Source organism: Myotis myotis, unplaced genomic scaffold (assembly GCF_014108235.1).
Source record: "Myotis myotis isolate mMyoMyo1 unplaced genomic scaffold, mMyoMyo1.p scaffold_m19_p_2, whole genome shotgun sequence".
NCBI classification, from domain to species: domain Eukaryota; kingdom Metazoa; phylum Chordata; class Mammalia; order Chiroptera; family Vespertilionidae; genus Myotis; species Myotis myotis.
The window spans coordinates 172833509-172857094 of record NW_023416324.1 but is presented as its reverse complement, the minus strand read 5'-3'; the positions used below and the strand labels follow the sequence as shown (position 1 = coordinate 172857094).

At 44.8% G+C, this 23586-nt stretch overlaps 1 protein-coding gene and 1 long non-coding RNA gene across 5 annotated transcripts in view; one reads left to right on the top strand and one right to left on the bottom strand.

Moving 5' to 3' along the window:
• Nucleotides 1–23586, bottom strand: part of DGKG (diacylglycerol kinase gamma) — a 206065-nt gene that overhangs the window by 50730 nt on the left and 131749 nt on the right. For all 4 annotated transcript variants that reach the window (XM_036349800.1, XM_036349802.1, XM_036349803.1 and 1 more), the window contains one exon: nt 15633–15723. In XM_036349800.1, the coding sequence (XP_036205693.1) occupies nt 15633–15723 (91 nt within the window). The remainder of the gene's footprint in view (nt 1–15632; nt 15724–23586) is intronic.
• On the top strand, nt 572–22561 carry LOC118676232. The gene is made up of 3 exons (XR_004974058.1): nt 572–691; nt 21367–21456; nt 22484–22561. It is a non-coding gene; the product is annotated as an uncharacterized LOC118676232 (long non-coding RNA).

Genomic DNA, 23586 nt, shown 5'->3' with positions numbered 1-23586 from the left:
ATGGGTTTAAATCTTAGTTCCTTCACTGGCCAGCTGCATGGTCCTGCATTGGTTCCTTACCCTCTTTGGGTTTTAATTTGTCATTTGTAAAATGGGGGTGGGATGGGGGAATAAACATCTACTTTAGGGGTTGATTAGTCTCTGGAAGGCAGTAACATTCCCTCTAATCCTTTCCATTATTATTACAGTTAGTAGTACTGCCTGTGCCATGAGGCATATTTCGGCCTGCAATCATTCTCCCACTACCTGAAACCCTGCTGGTAGCATTGTAATGACTCTGTGGCCGGACCCATGCTAGTCAAAGTCTTGACACCCATATATATCTGCATGCCCAGTCCTCGGCGTTCTTGAACTAGACCTCACACACTGATTTCCTTCAGAACCCCAGGCCCGCTTAGGTCTCTGGAAGGGTGGAAAGCATTTAGGGAAGTGGAGCCAACAGTGGTTCACTGTCGGCTTAAATGGAACACAGGCCCTCGGCCTCCCGGGCGGGTTTCTGAGCTAAATCCTACAACAGTTCCATGACGTCATCCGTCCCCCTCCCTCTGCTCCGACTCAGGGGGCTCCCGGGCAGGGGGTTGGGAAGCGCAAGGAGGGCGGCGGTCCCAGCGAGCACCCTTAGCAAGTCCTTAACTTGGGATTGTGCCAGCCGATTCCCCTCGAAGGCCAGGCTGCGAGGCAGTGAACTCAGGTATTTATAGATCAGTTTGGGGCTGAAACAGAAAGCTCTTGTCCAGGACAGCAAGCGCGCACACGCCAGCAAGCAACCGTGCTCCCAGTGCCTGGGAGGCAAGGTGCAGGGCCGCTGCGCCGGTCCACGGCGGCGCTGCAGGCCCGGCCGGGGTGGGGTGGGGTGCATCGAGGCCAGCCCCGCTCCAGCCCCCTTGGAAGCGGTTCAGGAATCTGCCCAAACCCAGGCCCGGAGCGGCCGGCGCCCGCCTCCTCAAGGCCTGGCTGCGCCGCCCGCAGCTGTCGGCCACGTTCTACGTTGGTTCCCTTTGCGCAGACGATACCCACACTTCTGGTTTCTTTCTGAGCCAAGGATGGTTTGTTTGTTTGGTGGAGGGCTGGTGCATAGGTAACCGGAAACTTGGTTACGAAGCCAGGGCGCAGTTATGTGTACACTAAACGCGCTAGGAATTCGTATGTATCCTCTCCCTCCCAATCCACTGCCCGCCGCCCCCCCCCCCCCCCCCGCCCCATTTCGAATCCCTAAAATCCCAATAATTCTGGGCAGAACTAGGATCCGCCAAGCTATCTGTGCTGTCTGAAAGGGACAGAAAGCAGAGGGCGTGAGAGAGGGAGGGCATTGATGCTTCCCTGTCAGGCTTCCACCCCACTCCCTTCTCTCTGAGCTCCCCCCCCCCCCCTTCCTTTCTCGGTGACCTGAAAAGGCTGCGGATCTAAACTTTCTCTCCCCTGAGCAAGGCCGCCTCCATTTCAGCTCTGTGGATCCTATTTCTGAATGTCCGCAGAGAAGGAGATCCCATAATTTATTTGATGACCTGTTTCTGTTTTTAGCAACTAGGAAATTCTCCCTTCTTCTAACCTCGATTCACGGTGTCACCATCATAGGGATTTTCTCTGGTTTAGAGTGCAGATTTATTTATTTCATATTCCTGCCATTGGGTTAGGTCTGCTGTCTGGAATGACCTCTCCCAGCCCAGACTAAGGTGTAACCCAGTCCACAATGGCTCTGGGAGTACTTGCCCCTTTCAGCTTGAAATTTTCTTTCTTAGGTTTCCTGCGTTATCGTAATTTGTCTCTCCCATCTTTCTTTTTAAATCTTGTTTTAACCCTACCCCAGTTCATTTCCCCACCTCTATACCAAACTATTTTATAGCAAAGCCCTGAAACTATAGCATTTAATCTATAAATACTACTGTATGTATCTTTAAATAATACTCTTACAAAAAAAAAAAAAAGAATTGCCCCGATACTATTATCACTATTAGAAAGTTACAATAATTTCCTAATATCAATAACTATCCAGTAATTGTTTGAATTTCTTCCATAGTCTCATTTTAAAAAATAATTGGTTGGTCTGAAAGGTCTACAAATTAAATTTGGTTGATATGTCTTTTAGTTTTTTTCTTTTGATCTATAAGTTCCCCATGTTTCATCCTCCTTGTCTTTAATATCTATTGAAGAAAATGGGTCATTTGTCCTACACAGCTCTGCTTCCAAGATTTTCATGTGGGTACAAATCACTGCAGGACTATTACAGTGCAGATTCTGATGCAGGCGGTCTGAGATGGGGCTTGAGACTCTGCATCTCTACATACTCCTTGGTAATACTGATGCTGTGTGCGGGATGGACCACACTTTGAGAAGTAGGCTGTCGCGTTCCCCATATTCTGGATTTTTCTGATTGCATCTCTGAAGTGTCTTTTAAACATATTCTCAGCCTGTCTCCTCTATTTTCACTAAATTGATACTTTTAGATCCAGAGGCCTGATCAGATTCAGGGTTTGAATCCTTTTGGCAAGAATGCTTTATCAGTGGGTTGTATATTTCCTATTGCATCTCGTTGGGAGTCACACAGTTTGCTTGTCTCATTTTTTGGTGACGTTCAGATTGGTTAGTGGATTTAGGTGTTGTTATCCTGAATCTTCCATTATAGAGATCGTAATCAGTGGAGGATGATCCCTGTCTAGATCCATTACCACAGTTCCCTTGAGGACACCCTGGCACCCTTTCTCTGCCTTTCTTCCAAATCTCTACAAATGTCATCTCCATGAATTCTTCCCTGTCCACTCTCCAAAAAGGATCTCTCTCCTTCTCTCATCTCTGTGTATATGTTCTCATGGAATCAAAGACCTGAAGAATCTTGAAAGGTCATTCAGTGCAGTTACCTCATTTTGTAGCTGAGAAAAAATGGAAGTTAAAGAGATGAAAGAAATGGCCCCAGCCACACAGGTAATTAGAGTCAGCATATCTAGAATTAGACCTTTGTTCATTTGGATTGGCAACCAAGAAGTCCTGAGTGATTATGTAACAAGTAATTTCTTGGCAGCTGGATGAGGGCCAAAGCACAGAAAGCCAGATGGAACATTAGATTCGGTAATCTCTAATTACCAAAATGAGAACAATGAGACCTAGAGTTGGTAACTGACCTTTCCAGATTATACAGCTATCTCTTCAAAGAGCTAGGGTTTAACTAGGGACTCCAGGTGAGTAGGAGTGGTAGTGAGAGAACAGAGTCAAAATCGCCATGTGGTTGGGTGACAAATGGGGCTAGAGAGAGGGAAGATTTGATCTAAAGGGTAATATGATTGAGGAAAAGGTTTTTCATGGATGTTTGAGGCAGAGAAGATACTCAATGAATACGTGTTGGATGAATGCCTATAGGGAGGAGGAAGTTGGGAATGCCTAGGATGGGAAGTAGATGGAGTGGAGGAGAAGATGCTGAACATAGTGGCAGGACAGGGGTCTGGGGATGATACTGGAGTCCTTTCCCAAGTGAGTGAGAAATGGGGGTGGGGCATCTTTTGAAGAGGGACATTAGAAAGTGCTAGGCAAGCTCTAGGGAAAATAATGTTTCCATTACAGTGGGGAGGAGGGAAAAGACTGAGGAAGAGGTGGATGACATCTGGACACACTTGAATAGGGGTTCTGATGGGCTGAGAGGGGATGGGCAGAAGGATAGAGTGGCTTCCCTTGATGCTTGGCCTCCATGTCAGAGCCTCAAGGGCAGAGGTGGTTGACATAAAGACCCGGCCCAGATCACTGCTCCCACCTTTTTTGAGGGATCAGGATGCTGATAGCCATTAGGTGAAGGGAAAGCACCAGTATACCACTCTGTATAGCCCCAGGGTCCTGTAGGATCCTGGTAAGGATGGGCTGGTAGTGCTCATTTACATTGGGGACATTTCTGTTTTGGTGGGTGGGGAGGATGTTCTCTCTGTGCATTGGTCAGCCAGACTGGGAATGTAAGTTAGATTCTGGGAAGCCTGGGTACACTGGACCAAGGCTCCATTTGGTTTTGAAAGAGGAAAGTAGCTGAGGAAGAGTGTTAGCTGGGTTCTAGCAAAGGCTAGACATGGTAGCTGACACTGATCTGCTTATAGGCCACAGAGTTGAGCCTACTTGCTTTTGTTTCTGCTGTATTCACTGCCTAAATTGCTCATCAACTTTTATGCCTATTAAATCTTACCCTTCCTGCTCCTTCTCTGAATTTTCATTGCTTTGTTTTTGTCCCATTGGGACTGCATATTGTGACATGTCTTATGCATATTTGCCTGTTCCCAGGAGACTGTAAGCTCTCAGAGGGTAGAGCTCATATGTCAATTATACCGCTTCGTATTCTCCATAGTTTCTGGCATGTCTTACCCTTATCAGATGTCTAATATAACTATTTGTTAAGAAAGAACAGGTGGAGAAATCCCAAAATGGAAACCAAGGTGTTCCTTAAAGGACCTGATAAGGTTTTGTTTCTTTCAGATGAATCCCCATAACTTCCCAGGATAAATATATTGATGGTATAAAGTGGACTGAGTGTCCAGGTTAGGGAGAGATATGAAAGGTTAACCCAAGTCTGAAAAGAGTGGTCCTCTGATCACAGCTAAGGGAAATCTACAACTGAACAATTGGTAACAAGAATAGGGAACATGGAGCACAATTTATATGAGAGACGTTAAGAGACAGAAGACAAAAGTGCACATGTATCCATCAAGGATGAGGAGAACCTACATACTCTGTGCTAGACTCTGGGGATGGAACAGAAATGGGACACAATTCCTGTGTTCAAGGTGCTCACAGCAGGTCAATGCTAGAGGCAGTGGTGTGCTGCTAAATGCTTCGCAGCAGGATCTCCAGAAAAAAAGGAGAAGAAGAAGAACAAGCAACAGCTCTGATGGTGGTGTTCCTTGCTGTAAATGCTCTCACTATAGCCAGTTTCAAGCTACCTACATGATATCACTGAAACCAGTGTTGGGAAGAGATGTGCCATCAAGCAAGCCGGCTCCAGCACACCAGGGAAAGGAAGTAGATGTCTGCATATCTGCAGGGCCTATGGCCAGGATAGAGAAATTTATTGGGAGTGAAAGAAAAGCAGCCAGGGCAAACAATGATGTCTATTTTCCCTAGAGAGGCACTGTAGAGAATGTTTTTATTGTCAATAATATGTGTCTCCTGAGGGAAGAAAAGGCGATAAATTGAGTGGTGTTGGTGAGTGGTGATAGCATTATTGGAAAGATAGTCCAGTCCAGTTTTAAAAATTGGCCTGGTATATAGGTAAATCTTATAGAATAGTGGCTTCCTTACATTCAGAGGGGCTGTTTTATATCATTTTAGGAGCTAATGTCTGCTGATGGCAGTTAGATATTAATACTAATACACACATATGTTATATGGTAACATTAATATATATCATTTATTGAGTAACATTATAAACTAGGCACTTCATATGCTAATCCTTGCAACCCTACAGTATTAGTATTTGTGGCCTCATTTTTACAGGTGAAGAAATATTGACTCAGTAAAACTAAGGAAGGTCCTTCTTTTCCAAATTTATCTAGGTTCGTGGTAGGCTTCATGAACCTGCAGGTTTCTTGCATGAGATGCAAATGACAAGAACAAGAAGACAGCTCAACTTATAGAGTATGTACCTGACTCCTGTTCATCTTGTGTGCTATTACCTAAGAGGTCACTTTTGGAGTATTCTAGATACAAGGGATTTGCTTCTTCATTTTAAAGAGGACACTGGAGAAATATGGAGTCTATCAAGAGAAGGGTGGTCAGGATAGTCATGGGTCTGTCCATCGAGTCGTATAAGGAACTGGGGATGTTGAGTTCAGAAGATCAATACGAGACCACATGGAGGATTGATCTTCAGCCCTATGAAGGGCGGTCATGTGAAGGAGCAAGAAGGCATGTTCTGTGTGCCACCAGAGAGTAGACATAGGTCCAGTGGATGGGGAATTCAGTGATATATCCCACAAACACTTATTATGCACTTATTTCAAGCATGTGCTAAGTGCCGACAAGGGAAGGATTTGGTGATGAATGGATCACACATCCTTATTCAACACTGGGAAGAACTTTCTAAAATTCTGAGCTGTCCAGCAATGGAACAGGCACCTGGAAAAGTAGTGAGCTTCCTATCCTTATAGTATTCAGGAGGAGGCTGGATGTGCACTTAGCAGAATGTGCCAAAATGAGTTTATTGAGTGGTAAGTGGGACTAAATCCCCTTCCAGATCAGAGATTCAGCGTCTGTGTTCAGCTTTGCTTTGGCAGGCTAGCGTGTTGCTCTGAAAAAAGTGTCATCTGATTTCCCCCCTCCCCCCACTTCCCACCAGCCTTACCCACCCAGCTGCGCACTCTGCTTTCTCTGACAATGAGCTCTGGTGGGCCAGTGAGACTGGAAGGTGGCTGCCATCTGTGACAGGGATGATGGAGTTTTGGCGGGTTTGTGTGGGTTCAAGGAATGCAGCATTGAAGCCATGTACACACAACCTGCTTAAGAACATCCCATGGGCAGAAAATGTTTTCTTCCTCTTCAGCCCTCCTCTGTTGCTGTGCCAGGCGGGCACAATGGTGCCTTTGAGAGGGGCAGCTGGAAGGGGGTGTTGGCAGGGAGGCTGGAAGTAGAACATTGCAGCTGGGGGGAACCAGATTCATTTCCAGGAGCAAACCTGCACTGGGTGCCAGTTTCCAAAACAAAACTGCTATTTCTGAGAGCTCATGGTGGTGGGTTGTCTCAGAGTTGGACAGAGGGCAAAGACATTTCCTATCCACTGTTCCACCCTCCCGAGTTAGAGAAACCTGGTGTGTTGAGGCATTCTTGCTCTGGATGCAGATTAATAGGCTTTTTGGTCGTCTGGGTAGCTCAGGCTAACTTGGGGTGGAATGGGCTCTCTGAGGGGTCAGACTTTCCAGCAGAAAGAGCAGGCTAATGGCCACAGGGCCTGGCAGGGCTCAGAGGCAGGAGGCTTTCGGGCCATCAGAGAGGGCTCAGAATGGAGACCCCATTCTTCTGCCTTTCAGGATTACTTCCCCTGTCCCTTAGCCGCCTGGCACCCTGGGTGCCATATGGGCTCTGCCCACTCACTGTCTTAACTCCTTTTGGTGGGAAAGAGGTGGGAGAACTCTGGCATTTCCTGTCCTGAGTTCACAGTTGTCCCCCACCCTCTGCTACTTTCAAAGGTCCCAGCAACAACTCTGAGATGGGCGTGGGAGGTTGGAGTGCCAGGCTGCAGGCTCAGCCATCTCCCCCTGTGTGTTACAAATGCAGCAAGGTGGGTCCCTTTTATTTTATTTTGGTGGCTTCCAACAAAAAATATCTCACTTTTGAGGCTGCTCAAGAGGTAATTTCTATTAGTGTTCACATTAATTATGAGATTTTTCACATGTCGATTCAATTTTACAATCAATATAGAGCAATTCTTCATTTCAGGCATTGTGCTGGGCCTGGGATACAGAAGGAATAAGATAGAGAGAGTCCTTGCTTCAGAGAGCTGATTGCCATGTCCTAGTGGGAACTCCATTACCAGCTCAGTAGGCACACTCATTAACTAGGTGGACCGCAGAAGGGCAATGCTGTAGCATTCTGGAGGCACGTGCTCTTGAAACCCAGCTGAGCTTGGAGTACTTCTTGTCTTTCAGGAACTCAGTTTTCTTGTGGAAATAATGGGAATAATACACACCATGCAGATTAAATAAGGTGTATGCAAGTACTTGGACAGAATTTGTTGCAAGGTCAGTGTTCCCTAAGTGGCTACTGTTGTTATTAATTTGTTGATCCTTAGAACTTGAGATATAGCACGCATGTGTGTACAGTGGTAGTTATCTGATCCCTTGTTAGATTATGTGCTCTTCCTAAAATAGTCAATTCTTCTACCTTCTTAATTCCTCTTAGGATCAACAAGTTTATGATCTCACTGACCAACGTAGATAAACAAAAAACCTATCTACTATAGCCAATGGGACAAAAAATTATAGTATTGTCTATAATATTTTCTGTCTGTTTCTGTTGTAGAAGCAGAAAAAGGTTAAAACAGTTCTGTTCCCTGAGATCTCTGAGTCTCCTGAGTGTGGAAATGAAGATCATAAATTATTTTCAATATTCTAAAAAGTCTAAGAGAAATAATATATTTGCCACTGACAGCCCCAACTTCATTATTACTTAAAAGATGCATTTGCTTGGGGAAAGTTATTGTTTCACTAAGGGACCATGGCAGTAGAAAAGTTAAGCTTGCTGGGGCAGAGGTTAGCCTAGAGATTTTCCAGGAACCTTTTAATCTAACCTGCTGAGTCATGTGACCCCAACCTCGGTCTTCTGATACCTGCTTGGGCCTCATCTATCCACTGGGCTGCATATCTCCCCACTGCTTTGTGAAATGTAGGCATGAGAATTCATCCTTAAAAGTTATTTCAAAGTCCTTGGAAGACACAAAGTAGGGGTAGCCAGGAGTCTGAAGACAAAGAAAATCAAAGCAATTCACGAAGAACAAAGGAAATAAAAAAGAACAACAACAACAACAAAAAGCATATGGGTGAATGGAGGCTTGAAGTGAAATATGGGGTATACATTCGAAGGAAATAAAAAAGCAGGTCATTTAAGAGAAAGAAAATGTTATGTGTCAGAAACTGCAACAAACAATGGAATTTTATAAGAGAAGATTGACAGAAATAATTTCTTCTTAGCAGGCTCAAAGACTTTAAGGATCAGTGAAGAAACTTGTAGTCAGTGCATGGCAAAATGAGATAGAGAGATAGGGAGGATGAAGCATGTTTAAAAATGGGTAAGGATTTAAGAACTCAAAGAATCATAGAGGTACTCTAGAGGCCTGTTTTTAGAGAAACAAGGGCTAATATAGGATTGAAGCAAGGCCAATATAACAGTGCTGATCCCTGATGGTGAGATTGTGGGTTACTTTTCTTTTCTGTCCCTCTACAGTTTAAAATGTTCCTCCATGAATCTGTATTACTTTTATAATCAGGAAAAGACTGCAGTGGACATAGTAGGAGGGAGTAGGAAGAAACAGAAGTAGGGGCATCTGGAGCAGAGAGAACTGTAGGGTGAGCAAGAAGAGGAAATCTGAAGTGGCAAATGCTGCCTTGGGTGCTCTCACCACGAAGATGGTGCTGTAATGATGGAGTCAATGCATTTGGCTGAGGAAGGTAAAGACCAGAAGTGGCTATCTCTGCAAGGCCCATTCCAGCCTTCCTTTTGACTCTAGGGTTTGATGCATAATCAGGTGGCTGCCTTTCATTTTCCATGAACTCAAAATCCCTTCCAATGCTTTTCTCAGCTTTCCCTTCCCCATGAATGTGTTTTCATTTCATCTCCCTTGGGATCACTATGGCTGGGTCGATGGGCTGAGCGTCTGGCCAGTTCCCACCTTCATTACTCCAAGCTCTGAAAGGCCCTACCTGCCTATGCTGAGAAGGTTTTGATGATGCCAGAAGAGGCCAAGATGACTGAAGAGCTTTCCCCTCTGACTTCAAAGTGTGCAATATTGCAGGTGGATATGAAGGCAGAATCAGAGAATGCCCCCAGTTGGAGCTGGAGAGCCATGGATCCTCTTCTGCCACTTACTATCAACCTGTAAAGTCCTTGATTTCCTTTTTTTTTTTTTTTTTTTTTTTTTTTTAGAAACAATGGCACTGGGTTGGATTGGAGTTGCTAAAGGTATCGGCCCAACCTGAAAGTAATCTGATTCATTGTTTATTCAACTTCTGTACATGCACATGGCTGTGCTAAATGTAAGTTTTAGAATTTATGATTCTCATAGACAGGGCCAATATCGCGATATGGATTAAATATCCCCAGCACTGTGCCCAGCATACTCCCTTTTGTAAAATTAAATTTTTAAAAATTGAGATGAAATTCACATAATACAATATAACCACTTCAAAGTTATATCTCAGTGGCATTTAGGACTTTCACTCACACTGTCTTTTTAAAGTGTTAGAATAACATAATTATTTGGGTCGGTTCCATTTTGTTGTGATAAAAACGTGCTGTTGTTCTTTCTTGCTTATCCTCTTGTGAGCTCACGTGCAGCAAATTCCCTAGGTCTAGGTTGTGAGGAACCTGCTGGGACATACGATCCCCAAATAATTTCAGTTCAGCATAGACTGCCAGACAAAGTGGTCGACCACTTAGGTTCCCACTGGCGGTGTCTGAGAGTTCCCACTTCTGCCCCTCCTCACCGCTATGTTTGGGTATTCCCAAGCACTACAGAGCAGCTAGAAGTCATGAACTAGCTCTATCAACATTGACATGGAGAGATCTCAAGAACATAATGGTGAATGAAAAAGGCAAGTTGCAGAGTGAAAAAGGACGGTGTGTGTGTGTGTGTGTGTGTGTGTGTGTGTGACTCAGTTCTACCTGTAATATTTTATTTCTTTGGTTAAAATATACTTGAAGGGAATAAAACAAAATATTGACAAATACCAATTCTAAGTGAGTGGGAAATGGGAGTATTTGACATACTGTTCTCAGGACTTTGTAGTATGTTGTTGCTGTTTTATTTTTTTAACCTCAGTTGAAAGAGGAGGGGGAACTGATGTACTGAGATTTCCAAAATATACTGGATAACAAATTATTTTTGAGCAGCTTCCAAACTGGGACTCACTTTTCCCCATGCAGAGGTTCATGTTACTGGAGCTGGCTTGCCTTCCCTTGTGAACATTGTTTTAGAGTAGATGAAATATCAAGGAATTTTGGAAGTTCTTATTTTTAGCCAGTAAAATGAAAAATTTCCACAGCATGTAAAATAAGTGCTCGAGTCGAAGCCTGCCTAGTTTGCTCCACCTAACTATGATCACATCAAAAACTTTTGCAAGGCTATTCTGGGCCCGGGGTGCGGAGATGACTCACTGAGTTTCTCCCTCGCCCCATCCCCCACCTGTTTATTCAGGTGAAATCAGATTAAAATGAGCATCAAGGGCAGCTTTGGGAGGGAAGAGAAGCCAGAGACTCTGAGAGACCCGGAGGGATGGCCCTAGACAGAGGTGATGAGAGTCACGAGGGTGACATGCTGGCTTCTTAATTAGGGTCAGCCACAATGTACTGAGCACTCACTTCCCAGGAACAGACGAGTTTTCACAGGCCTTCCTGTGTGTTCCTGTGAAGGAGCATTTAGGGTGAGCATTTGGAATATTTTTTATGCTCTCTCTCTTTTTGGTTAATCTTCACCCAAGGATATTTTTTTTCATTGATTTTTAGAAAGAGTGGAAGGGAGGGAGGGACAGAGAGAGAGGTGCAGGGTGGGGTGGGGTGGGGTTACTGATAAGTGCCTCCCACACGAGCCCTGAACTGGGGCAGGGATCAAACCTGCATCCAGGTACCTGCTTTTGACCAGGAATCGAACCTGCAACCCTTTGGTATGAGGGACAGTGCTCTAACCGCTGAGCCACCAGTCAGGACTGTGCTCTCTTTTTGACAAATGTAAAAATCTCACGCCTAGTTTTATGTTATCTGAAATGTTAAATGAAAATATGTGAATAAAAGCAGATCAGATATGCCCCACACCTAGTTGAGAATGTCTGCTCCAGACTAAAGTGCCAGTACTGCCCCCAAAGTCCCTGGTTTTGGTCAAATCTGTATTTGAAGCCTGACCTGACCACTCATGGGCTGTGGACTTCAGGTGGGCTTCTTGCCTTCTCTCAGCTTCTATCTCCTTCTTTGAAAAGGTGATTTTGTCACCTGCCACTTGAGGCTGCTTTGCAGATTCTGTGAGGCACTTAGCACCATTGCCAGTTACTTAAAAAACAACAATCCTGAAAACTTTCATCTGAACTATAGCCTTGGGAAGTAGGCTAACCCCTCTTGCTCCATTTTATAGATGAGAATACTGAGGCTCAGACACACAGGTTAGCAAGTTACTTCACCTAATTGCAGAACAGGGGTAACTCCCGGTCTTGTGTGACTAGGCCAGGCCCCTTTCACTGTGCCAGCCCTGGCCTAGTGTGTGCATGTGAGCAATAGATATCAAGTCACCTTCTCTCCCCCTTGTCCTGGATGATCTAGCTCACATGACTCATCCAATCTGCTTAGCACTCATTAAGTGAATACTATATTCCCTCTTATGTCAACTGGGCTGTAAGCTTCACTTCAGAGAAGACCAAGTCTCTTAGTCTTTCTCAACAAGCCACTGGCCCCAGAGGTTGAATTCTGTGTGAGAGGCTTTTAATGGAGACCCTCCCTCCATAATCTCATTTTAGCTCCGTTTCACCATCCAATTTTTAAAATCAGTGACACACACACACAGAATCTAAATAGACTTTTCTCTCTGTTCCCCTCTACCCTTTACCTTCGTTCCCTTTCTCAAGTTGCTGAGCCTCTCAGCCTCAGTTCCTCACCCATAAAGTGAGGACATTAATATTTGCCCTGCATGTTCTGTGGGTCCAAGTGAGATGCTACGTAGGAAAACCTTTTGTAAACTTGGAGGCAGTTTTCCTCTCTGACTCCCATCTACCATCCGGCCTGAACCTGTTCCTTTCTCAAATGAGCAGGAGGACTATGTCTTCTGTTCGGAAAGTACTTCTGAGCAGCCCTCCCAGCTGCCTCAGCGGAGAGGGAACCGAATGGCCCCACACTCAATAAAGGCAGAAGAAACTGCATCAGTGCTAAGAGTTCACTGAGTCTTTAGCGCTAGTTAGATAGATCTCTGTTTACGGCTTCTAAGCTACACTCATTCCAGGAGATCTAGAATCTTCTCTCTTACCAGGCTTTAGCAATGAAATCTTGGTCAAGTTACTCAATGTATCCGAGACTCCGCTTCTTCATTGAAACAATGTGGTAGTCCTTGCTTCACTGGGTTATTGTGTCAAACGAGGGCACACGATGATAGGCAGTCAAAGCATGTGACTTTTTAAAAATTTTTATTTCCCTCTGTTTACCCTTTAAAACCTCTGTGCCTCCTCTTGCTTTTCCATGAAATGGGGATAATAATGCCTGGCCTGTGTAGCTCATCAGGTTGTTGTGTGACTATGGAATAAAGGCTATGGTGGGGCTTTGAAATGGTGACGTGTGGTATAAATACCTGCCTGGGTTTATTCTTGGGGTGGCTGACCTTGAACTGATGGGTGTGTTGGTCCTCACAGGCCTGAGCTGATGTGTGCAGTGGCCACATGTAGAAGGTCACTTAACATAGCTTCTCCTCCTGCTCTTCCTGAGAGCCCTGTGCTCTCACAGCTACCTGTGGAGCTGGGCAGCCTCCTCACACCTGTCACTCACTTGCCTTGCTCTCCTGTCTCTCTGTCTCTCTGTCCCCGGCTCACATGGCACAGGACCATCCATGTACTGCTCTCTAGATGCAAAAATGGTGCCTGTCCCAATCTTGCTGACTGTCAGGAGCTACTGTCACATGACACCCCGCCCCTTAGCCTCATGAATAAATACTAAAAGGACTCATTATGAGGAGATAAGGAAAACAGGAAGTGCCCCTAAAAGCCACCCTCCTCCCCACCAGAGGCCACCAGCATCTTCAGCACCCAGGCTACCAGCCTGCTGTGCACTTGAGGAAGAGCTCTTGCATTTTGGATCCAGAGGGGACCTTAGGCAAAGCTGGCTTGGAGGCGGGGGTAGGAGTCCTGGGATTTGGGAGGGGAGGCCACAGAGGCAGGGGGACAGAGCAGCTCTATTCTGGGTTTAGTTTCAAGGCCAGCTGCAGGGAGAACAAGCAGTCGCTGTGCGCCTGCAGCTGGCAGTGGCGAGGCCAGGGCTGTCCCTCACTTAGGGTATATTTAAAGAGTGCCCACTACATGGTCCTGCCAACAGAAAAAATGCACACTCTCTGGTAGCCATGCTCAGCACTCCTCCTGCGCTTCACCCTCCAGGCAATGGATTTGTGTGTCATCAGAGGATGGCTGGCTCCTCCGCCTCTCCAGGTGTTGGGTGGTACCACCTGGGGACACAACCTGGGCTCCCAGGTCTCTGCCCTCTAACTTGAGCTGCCAAAAGTTCAGGGGATGAGCTGGATTGGCTCCTCCCACCCTGTGGTTGGTAACCCAGCAACCAATGGGAGAGACAGACAGATGAGTCAAATGCAAGCCCAGAATCTCTGGCTTTGTGTTCTGTTTGTGAACACTGCCTGTGAATGCAGACTCCCTTCCGGCAGGGAGTGGTGGGGCTTTCCCACACTGCTTCAGGCCAACTGCTCCTCCGTATAAGAATGCCCAGGCCCCACTTGCCAGCGAATGCAGACTTAGGGATAAAGCTGGTGGGTCAGGGGGAGCCCCTCCTGGCTGAACTCTCTGGCTTTGCCATTCACAAGTGAAAACAACACCACGGGCCTGAATCCCACAGGAAGGTGGAGTTGGTGGCTAAGAACCATGGGCCAGGTAACCAATGGGCCTGAGGTCCTGCAGAACAGAGACCGAACTGGTGTGCATAGAAGTTTGGACTTTTAGGTGGCCAGAGACAGAGCAGGGAGAGGAGTTCACCAGAGCAATCCAGCAGAAGTGGGGTGAGTGGGTGGGAGTGGGCAGCTTATCAACCTGGGAAGGGAAGCCGACAGGCAAACTTTCTGAGGCAGGCAGGCTGCTACAAGTGCCGGAAGAGTCAGTAAATCACGAGTGCACCAACAGGATCAACTACATAATTTGAAGGGCCCAGTTCAAAATGAAAATGCAGGGCCCTTTGTTAAGATTATCAAGAATTTCAAGATGGTGACAGAAGAGCATTCGATGGAGGGCCCTTCTGAGCGACCACACAGGTTGCATACCTACAAAGCCGACAATGAGGACCTATAAGTCAGCTCCTTGAAGCAGCTATGAAAGCTGAGGCGAGCGAGCTGGGGGATGTCCGGTCACCTCTGGCCTTACTTCCTCTCACCCCTGCTGCCCTGTGGTCCCCAGTTCCCAGGCTTTTACTAGGCTTAGGACATTGCCCCTACCAGCCGTGGGCAAACTACGGCCCGCGGGCCAGATCCGGCCCGTTTGAAATGAATAAAACTATTGAAAAAAAAGACCTTACCCTTTTATGTAATGATGTTTACTTTGAATTTATATTAGTTCACATAAACACTCCATTCATGCTTTTGTTCCGGCCCTCCGGTCCAGTTTAAGAACCCATTGTGGCCCTCGAGTCAAAAAGTTTGCCCACTCCTGGCCCCTACCCTAGCAGCAGCTCTTCTCCCTGTGCTGCAACTAAGTCTTCACCTCTCTGAAAAGGGGAATTGCAAGGCCACAGTGGGAAGAGGGCCGAGGGCAGAAATAGACTGTGGCCCTGGGTCCTTTGGGCCATTAGACCTCAGAACCCCAAGGATCCCTGGACAGGCCAAGAAAGGCTGGTGCAGCCATTAGAGCAGGGGTCCTCAAACTACGGCCCGCGGGCCACAAGCAAATACAAATATTGTATTTGTTCCCGTTTTGTTTTTTTACTTCAAAATAAGATATGTGCAGTGTGCATAGGAATTTGTTCATAGTTGTTGTTTTTTTAAACTATAGTCTGGCTCTCCAACGGTCTGAGGGACAGTGAACTGGCCCCCTGTTTAAAAAGTTTGAGGACCCCTGAATTAGAGCCTCCTCTGAGCGAGGCTGCAGAGGATGGAGGTACAACATATGGACTACACTCTGGGTCACCAATTAAGGATCCGTGGGGACATGTGCTGAAGGTGTGACAGTCCAGGAGCAGAACCAAGGTCCAGGAAGCTTTGCTCCCATTTGGGGTCTTACCTCCAACTCTATGTGGTCATGGAGTTTCTTGCAGGTGGCTGCGAAGGTCTCCGAGGTGCCAAATTCAAAGTACCACAGCTTGTTCTTCATCCTGGACCATGAAGCAGAGACATGGCTTAATATTCTGTATCTGAAATGGTCATGTAAAACAGCTACACAATTGGGGCTGGGAGGCCCAAGTCTCCAGCATTCCCCAAGCTTCTGTTTTCAGCACTTGTTAATCAGATGATTAGGACTGGAATTTATTTTTATTATTATTTTATTTTTTTCCTTTCTTTTTCTTTTTCTTTAATTTTTTTTATTGATTAAGTTATTACATATGTGTCCTTATCCCCACATTACCTCCCATCTCCCCCACTCATGCCCTCACCCCACTGTTGTCTGTGTCCATTGGTTAGGCCTATATGCTAGCATATAAGTCCTTTGGTTGATCTCTCCCCCTTACCCCCACCCTCCCCTATCTTCCCTCTGAGGTTTGATGGTCTGATTGATGCATCTCTGTTTCTGGATCTGTTTTTGTTCATCAGTTTATGTTGTTCATTATATTCCACAAATGAGTGAGATGATGTGATATTCATCTTTCTCTGACTGGCTTATTTTACTTAGCATTCTTTCCAGTTCCATCCATGCTCTTGCAAATGGTAAGAATTCCTTCTTTTTTATCGCCACATAGTATTCCATTGTGTAGATGTTGGAATTTATTTTTTATATTTATTTATTTATTTATTTATTTATTTATTTATTTATTTTTACCAAATGTTCTTGCTACAAACTTAGAGAAAAAACTTTTTCATTTCTTAGACATCATGACTACTCTGGGTGAATTGCCAAGTGATCTCTGACCTTCCTGGTCAGAGCAGGAGAAAGGCCTGTGGGCCCCTGTTCCGTGAAAATCAACCAGTGGTGACAAATGACAACGGGCTCTGGTCACTGTCCTTTCTACTAATGCACAGAGACTTCAGGCAGAGCCCTCTCTTGGGTATAGTTGGGGTGCAAAGGGAAGATATGACAGCCTTTTGAGACTTGAGGGATGTTCAGTCTCGGGACAATGGAGAGGTAGCCCCACAGTAAACCAGCCAAAATGTGTGCTACTTTGTCTATGCTTTGACTGAAGGAAGCAGAGTGGAGAGAATTAGACACAGATTTGCAGGCAAGGTGGAAAGAGAAGAAATAAAATAGTGAGTTGTTTTATAGAAATTGTTTTCCTCATTTATTCCTCAATTGCATTTGCTTAGGCCATGACCATCTTTCATTTAGGGGTAGACCTGGTCATATTTGATTCTACGTAAGAGCTCACTATTTTGAGTTTGATGTTTTTCAACATTTTCCTTAGGGGGAATAAACAATGGGGTTTCCATGTAGCTGAGAGCTTTGCAAAGTCAGATGGTGTGTCCTGCCACTTGGTTGTTTTGATCAGATGGTCTCACCAGGAAGTGTTTCTGAAGGTATTCCATCCCCTCCATCCCAACTGTTGTCCCACTATCAGGAGCTGGCTAAGAGAAGGGATACCTGTTCAGGTTATATGCTGGGAGGTTTTGCTAAAGATTAAACAAAATCACATTCTTCTTGGCACAGTCTTTAGTAGAGGGGATGCTACCTTGAGTGTTGCTGATCCTCAGATTTGTGAACTAAGGGGAAAGGAGCATTCTTCAGAGGCAAGAAGGCTCTTATTTCTTTCCAGTATTTCTTAGGACAAAGCAGGTGATTCTTCAGTATACAGACACAAGTTTTCTCTCTGCCTTTCTCAGAGTCCACCTAGAGTTTAGATGAGACTGTGTGCTTCCATTGCTTGAAGATTTCTAAGACCTAGTTGATTGGGAACTAGTCTTTCTAACTCTTAGCTTGCAGGAAAAGAAATGATAAATCATGAGGGAAATAAGAATAAGCAAGATTTAGGGAGTTATGCCTCATAAAGAAAGTTAGAAGAACTGGGTGTGCTTTAAGTAGACCAGTGCTTCTTACCCAGTGAAATGCATCACTGGAATGCCCATGATATCAATCTCCTCAGCCTCAGGATGGCCAGGCTGGGGTCTGGGGCAGCCAATGTCACAGCAGGCATTCCCATCTGTATGCCAAACAAATGCTTTTGTTTTCTGTGCATGTCATGATATGAAAAGTGTTAGGAAACACTGTTCTAGATCACCAGTTCTCTGCATGCACAACATGAGAGAGTAAATATGAGTCAACTGGGAATTTAATTAAAATGCAAGTTGTGATTCAGTAGTTTAGGATTAGGGCCTAAGAATTCCTTGTTTTTTAACAAGCTGCTAATGTTGGTCTAGAGACCACACTTGGACTTGTGAGCACCTAGAGACTACAATTGTGATTCTGAAACATTAGAATTCATAAGAATTACCTGAGAGATGTGAATAAGATGCTGTTTCCTGGGCTCCCATGTGCAGAAATTCTATGTGATAGTTGTAGGATGGGGCCCAGGAATATACATTTTTTGTGAGTGCCCAGGTAATAAAGATCATTACTCAGGTCATCAGTTGTCATGACTTTCAGAAACATTGCTGTAGATCCCAATGAAATGACAACTAAGGAAGAAGACATTCTGATTAAACCTGAAAAAGATGATTTCTCAGGGAGAATAGAATGAGGGTCAGTGTCTTTCAATAGAAAATTATAGCAAAAGATCCAATAACAGGAAAAACACAGATTGTCATAAATGTCAAGGTTGAGCATTCTTCTCCAGTAGTGAGAGCATCTCTGTAGCCAGGAGACCTGCTTTGTGATTCCATTTTCAAATATCACTGCAGGTCTGAATCATGACTTTTGAAAGTTATTGCCAGGAGATTTAGAGTTTTAATAAAAATTTCCGGAAACCACAAGCTATTTTTGTCTAAAAGTGGCTCTTTTGAAGATCTAAAAAGGTTAAGAGGTCATGGCTAGGTCAGTATTGAAGGATGACTGAAAGGATCAAACAGACTACTCATCCATTGTTGCTTAGATGCCCATTGCTGGCTGAGTGACCTTGGGCAAGTTTTTAAGCCTCAGTTTCCTCATCTGTGAAATGGAGATAGTAAAAAGATCTGCTTCAAAGTACAGTTGAGATTAGATGAGATGATTACAACATCACATAATGCTTACTGCATCGTAAGCTCAAGAAGAATGTTAGCTACTTTTAGCTATTATTTCAATGCCTTGCATTGGCATATTTAGATAACATAGCAAGGCAAAAATGACAGATCAGGTTGGGTAGCCACATACTAGTACATTATACATTCAAATCTTTCTGGGACAGAAAGACATGTGATTGTATTTGTCAGATCATGTGTCTTGACTTTTAAGGAAAAACATATGTTCCCCACATGTCTAACCTAATAGATTTTTCCAGAGTCATAGACCACACCCTAATCCTTGGTTAATTATCTTGACTGATCACGTGATTATCCAAAGATGTTGATTGAAACTATGCTTCTGAGAAAGTGCATGTTTGGTGTGAAAAAAGGCATTTATCAATTCAAGAAACACTCATTATGCCAGGACTAGATGGGGGTCTATTGATACTACATTGAAGAACAAAACAAAACCCTCTATGCACCAGGCACCTGGAAAGACAGGCAAGGAAACAGACCATAGTGTTGTGAGCTGAGCACTAAGTACTGGGAGTAGCTAAGAGGAGGTGACATCCAGTTCTTAGTGGGGTCAGGGGTAGTTAGAGAAAGGATCCTAGGCAGGCAATGCCAGGGTTAAATTCTGAAGGATGTAGAAGGGAACAGAGGAGGTGAAGGAAGAGCATTCCAGGTAGAGGAAGAAGATAAGGCAATTGCACAGGGAAAGAGGGAGCATTTCCAATAAGGCTGGAGAGGCAGACAAAAGCAAGATTATAAAGGTTGGGAATGCCATGCTTAGGGGTTTGGGCTTTATCTTAAAGTCTTTAGTTTGTCATGGATCATCCTTAAGTGGATGTAGTGCTCAGAGTGGTGGCACTAGTGACCTTATCAGGTTTGTGCTTTTTAAAGATCACTCTGTACCAAGTGTGGAGCGTGGATTGGAAGGGGGTGGGTATAGACTGAAAGCCTGGAGAATAGTTTGGGGGTGGTATAGAAATCTTGGAGACAATTGGGAAGGGCCTGAATGAAGGTAGTGACAATAGAGTTCAGGAGAAGAGAATGGGTTCACAAGCTAAAATTCAGGAGGTGGAATTCACAGCACTGGCTGGTTAAGGAGTGAGTGAGAAAGTACCAAGTAGCACACCCAACTTTTTGTCTTATATAGCATGATAGACAGCAGGTGCCATTCACTGAGAGAGGGGCCAGGAGACCAGTTCTTCAGTGGAAGTCCTCTTTATAATAGAAAAGAAGCACTTTTTGTTTTTGGCTCATCCATCCATCCATCCATCCATCCATCCATTCATCTATAAAATATCTATTGAGCCCTACTATGAGCCAGGTACTGTGTAGGGCCTAAGATCTCTGTCCTCACAGAGCTTACATACTTTTAATAGCTTCACCAAGACACTATCATTTGACCTCTGACCCATAGCAGACTAGCTGTTTGAAATCTAAGAGGATGTCAATCTAACTGGATGTCACCTCCTCTTAGCTACTCCCAGTACTTAGTGCTTAGCTCACAACACTATTTATTTCTCCTGTTTTAATTCAGGCAAGTTTTAGTTAGAAGTGAATGCATTCTATTTCCATGGCTCTTTGGTTTTGCACTCTGCTGAACATTTTATATATACAATCTCTCTCAATTCTCAGAAAAACCCTATGAGATAAGTACTACTGCTACAAATAAGGAAACCAAGACTTGAGGAGGTAAGTAACTTGCCTAAGGTAGCAAAGCAAGTAAGTGCAGAGGGGTCATCCAACCCAGACTGTGGGACCCCAGCTGTGCTTTGCTGTCCTGAAACCTGATCTTAGCATGCTTTTGCATATTGTGTGGTGTGGTGGCGTGTGCCCCTATTGCACTTACTAGACTGCTGTGGTTCTCCTTCACCAGGTTGTTAAATGGATGTACTTGGGGACTGGGGTGTTAGTGGTTGCATCACATCCTAGGAAATGCTGTCTGATGAAGAGTGTCAGGCCCTCCCAGCTCCAAGCACCCAGGGGCTCTAGAGGAGATGGAATCACATTTGTCACAGAAACCCTCCTGATCTTGAATTTATATAGTCTGAGAGAGCCAGGGAGACCGGAATTGACCCCTGGCAAAGCCATATGCTCCCAGTACACCCTGCACCTTTCCTTCTCTGAGAAACGGGCAGAGGCAGTGTGCCCTTGAACCAGCCCAAATACAGAGTGAAAAAGAGAAAGCTGGAGATAAACCTAAATTGCTCTTCAGGCACCTCCCACTGCAGGTTCAAATGGGCCTTTTTCAGCCACTCATTACAACAGAGTGCAGTGTGGCTTAAGGTAAAGACCCCAGAATGGAATCAAGGGTCCCTGGGTTCAAATTTGGACTCTGCCCTTTATGGGTCATGTAGCTTTGAGCAACTTTTTTTCCTTTTCTGAGCTTCTTTACCCATTAAATGGGCTAATACTTAACACAGTGTTAAAAATATTAAAAGAGACATGTAAAACCATCTAAAAATCGATCTTGGTCTACAGAAGGCCCACATCCCCTCTACACAATAAATGTTCATTGATTGAATGTTACTGATGCCTTGTCAATAATCAAAGTACTCTCTTCCTAATTAAGGTCACTTTTCTGGTTACTGAGAAAAATAGCTACTAGCCTTATTTTTGAAATGATATAAATGGGGATTATTTGGTTTCCTCTGTTCTAGCCACAAAAATGGTTGACAATACCAAGGCAGGAGTTACGGGGGTAGGAACAGAGAAGAAAAGAGACTCCTATTGGAAGAAAGGCTGATCAGGTAAGGTGGCTCCCACAACCCTGCATGACTGAGATTAGCTATTAATGGTGGGCCCTGAAGTGGAGGTAGGCTTTAGGCCAAGTGATATAAGAGAAGATTAGACAGAACTTTTCTTTGTGTATGTTGGGGTGTTGTTGCCAAGGACTTTACTGGCAGGCTTATCTGAGGCGGGTTCCCTGTGGGTTACGGGCTGCCCCCTTTCTCAGCTGCTAGAAGATTAGGAAGGAAACCAAACTCCCAGCCGACTGTCATTGCATACCAAGACACCAGGGAGCAGTAATCTGGATTCTTCTACATTGTACTTTGTATACTGTCAGAGAAGATCCACATAGCAAGGGGTGCTGACAGCTTGTTTGTTGGCCTGGAAGTAGAGAAAGCCTCTTGTCAGGGAGACTTTGGCCTTTTGGTTTTGTAGTCAGCCAGACATTTTACATATATTATCTCTTTCTATTCTCAGAAGAACCCTCTGAGTAGGTACTGTTGCTGAAAATAAAGAAATTCACAGATTGAAGTGAATTCTCCTTTGCCTCATCTTCCCTTTCTTCCTTTTTCTTTACCAGCTCTAGCACTAGCACCTTTCCAAAGCCTCTGGTAAAAGTCACTAGGCATGAGATACCTCACAATTTGAGAGGGAATGTTGCCCCTTCTCTCCCCTGCCCCATCTGCTTGACAACCAAAGAGCCTGGATGCCAGTGTCCCTTCTTCTCTTTTAAAGATGTCTCCCAGCCACTTAGCTCTTGCTGGAGGTCTGCTGCTGCTGCCTGTGGCACTGGTTTTTGTCTGTTTTATCTTCACTTGTACAAGAACATGGCATTTGGAATCTGAGAGGCGAGGGGTCATGACCAGCTTTGCCACCCACTGGCTAGTCAAGTTATTTAAGTGCTTTGAACCTTGGTTTCTTCTTCTACAAAATGGGAATATTATTCTCTGCCCAACAAAGTTGTAAAGCTCATGTGGCAAATGCAAAGCACCAAGCAGGTGTTTAATGCATGGTAAGTGCTCACTAACTGTTCTCCCTTGTTGCTAGGAAACACAATCACTGGAGACTCATCCCCCAGCGGTTGCAGGAGTGGAAGCAGTGTGGGGGTCTATCCCAGGCAGCCAATATTTTTTAAAGAAAATAAAACTAACAATGTTTTAATGACTTCTGGAATGCGTTTTCTGCATCTGTCTTGCTGAGTTTTCTTTGGCCCATCATGTCTTTCCTTCTCATAATCACCTTTCAGCTGGAGATGACTGATCCTTAACCAGTTGTCCTGAGGCTGGTTTCCAGGTCCCCGAAACTCCTAGGTTCACTCTCAGGCTCTGAATTATCCAGGTGAACCCGTCTTTGAGGTAGAACACCCTCTTCTAGGGCACTCTCAGTCACATGGAGGAGTGGGAAACAGCAGCAGTGACACTGGGGCTTGACTGCATTTCTGGGTTTTCTTAATTTGCCTCCTTGCTTTATAAAAAATAACATCGATTGCACACTAGTTAGTTGAACCTTTGACAGATGAGGGGAAAATTAGACTAATTAAAAATATTCTTTTATATTTGTTAACAGTTTTGGGGCTGGATTCAGTTATCCTCCTGACAGCCTAGGAATAGCCTGTATTCAAGGATGGCCATAAGTGAAACCAAGCTAGCTGCCAGGCATTTTCACCAGCAAAGGCCACGAGCTTCTGGTGGCCCTTTTCTGATAATCTAAGAACTTTTTAGGGCAACGGACTTTTGAAGACATCAAAACATGAAAACATTTCTTTGGGCTTAGAAGGCTACAAAGAGGATACTATAGCTATTTCTAGAAAGAGGAGCCCTTGAAGAGAAGGTATTCCTCTTTGTGGTTTGGGCTTTGATAATCAGGCTCCTTGAGTGGGTCATGATGGTGTCAGTTAGGCCTTCTGTGTCAGCTAGGTGAAACGTGCTACCCACAGGATGGGCTCTGTGTTATGCTGAAATAGTAGAGACTATGCTGAGAGACCCGCCATCCAGCCCCAGTTCTCATACACACTAGCCTATGACACCACAGGAGTTTGTTGGGGCTGCCCAGGCTCAGTTCCCTCATCTACAATGGAAGACTCTGAATAGCTGACTTCTAAGGTTTCTCCAAACTTCAAACTTCTTGACATCTTGAGATAACACAATGCA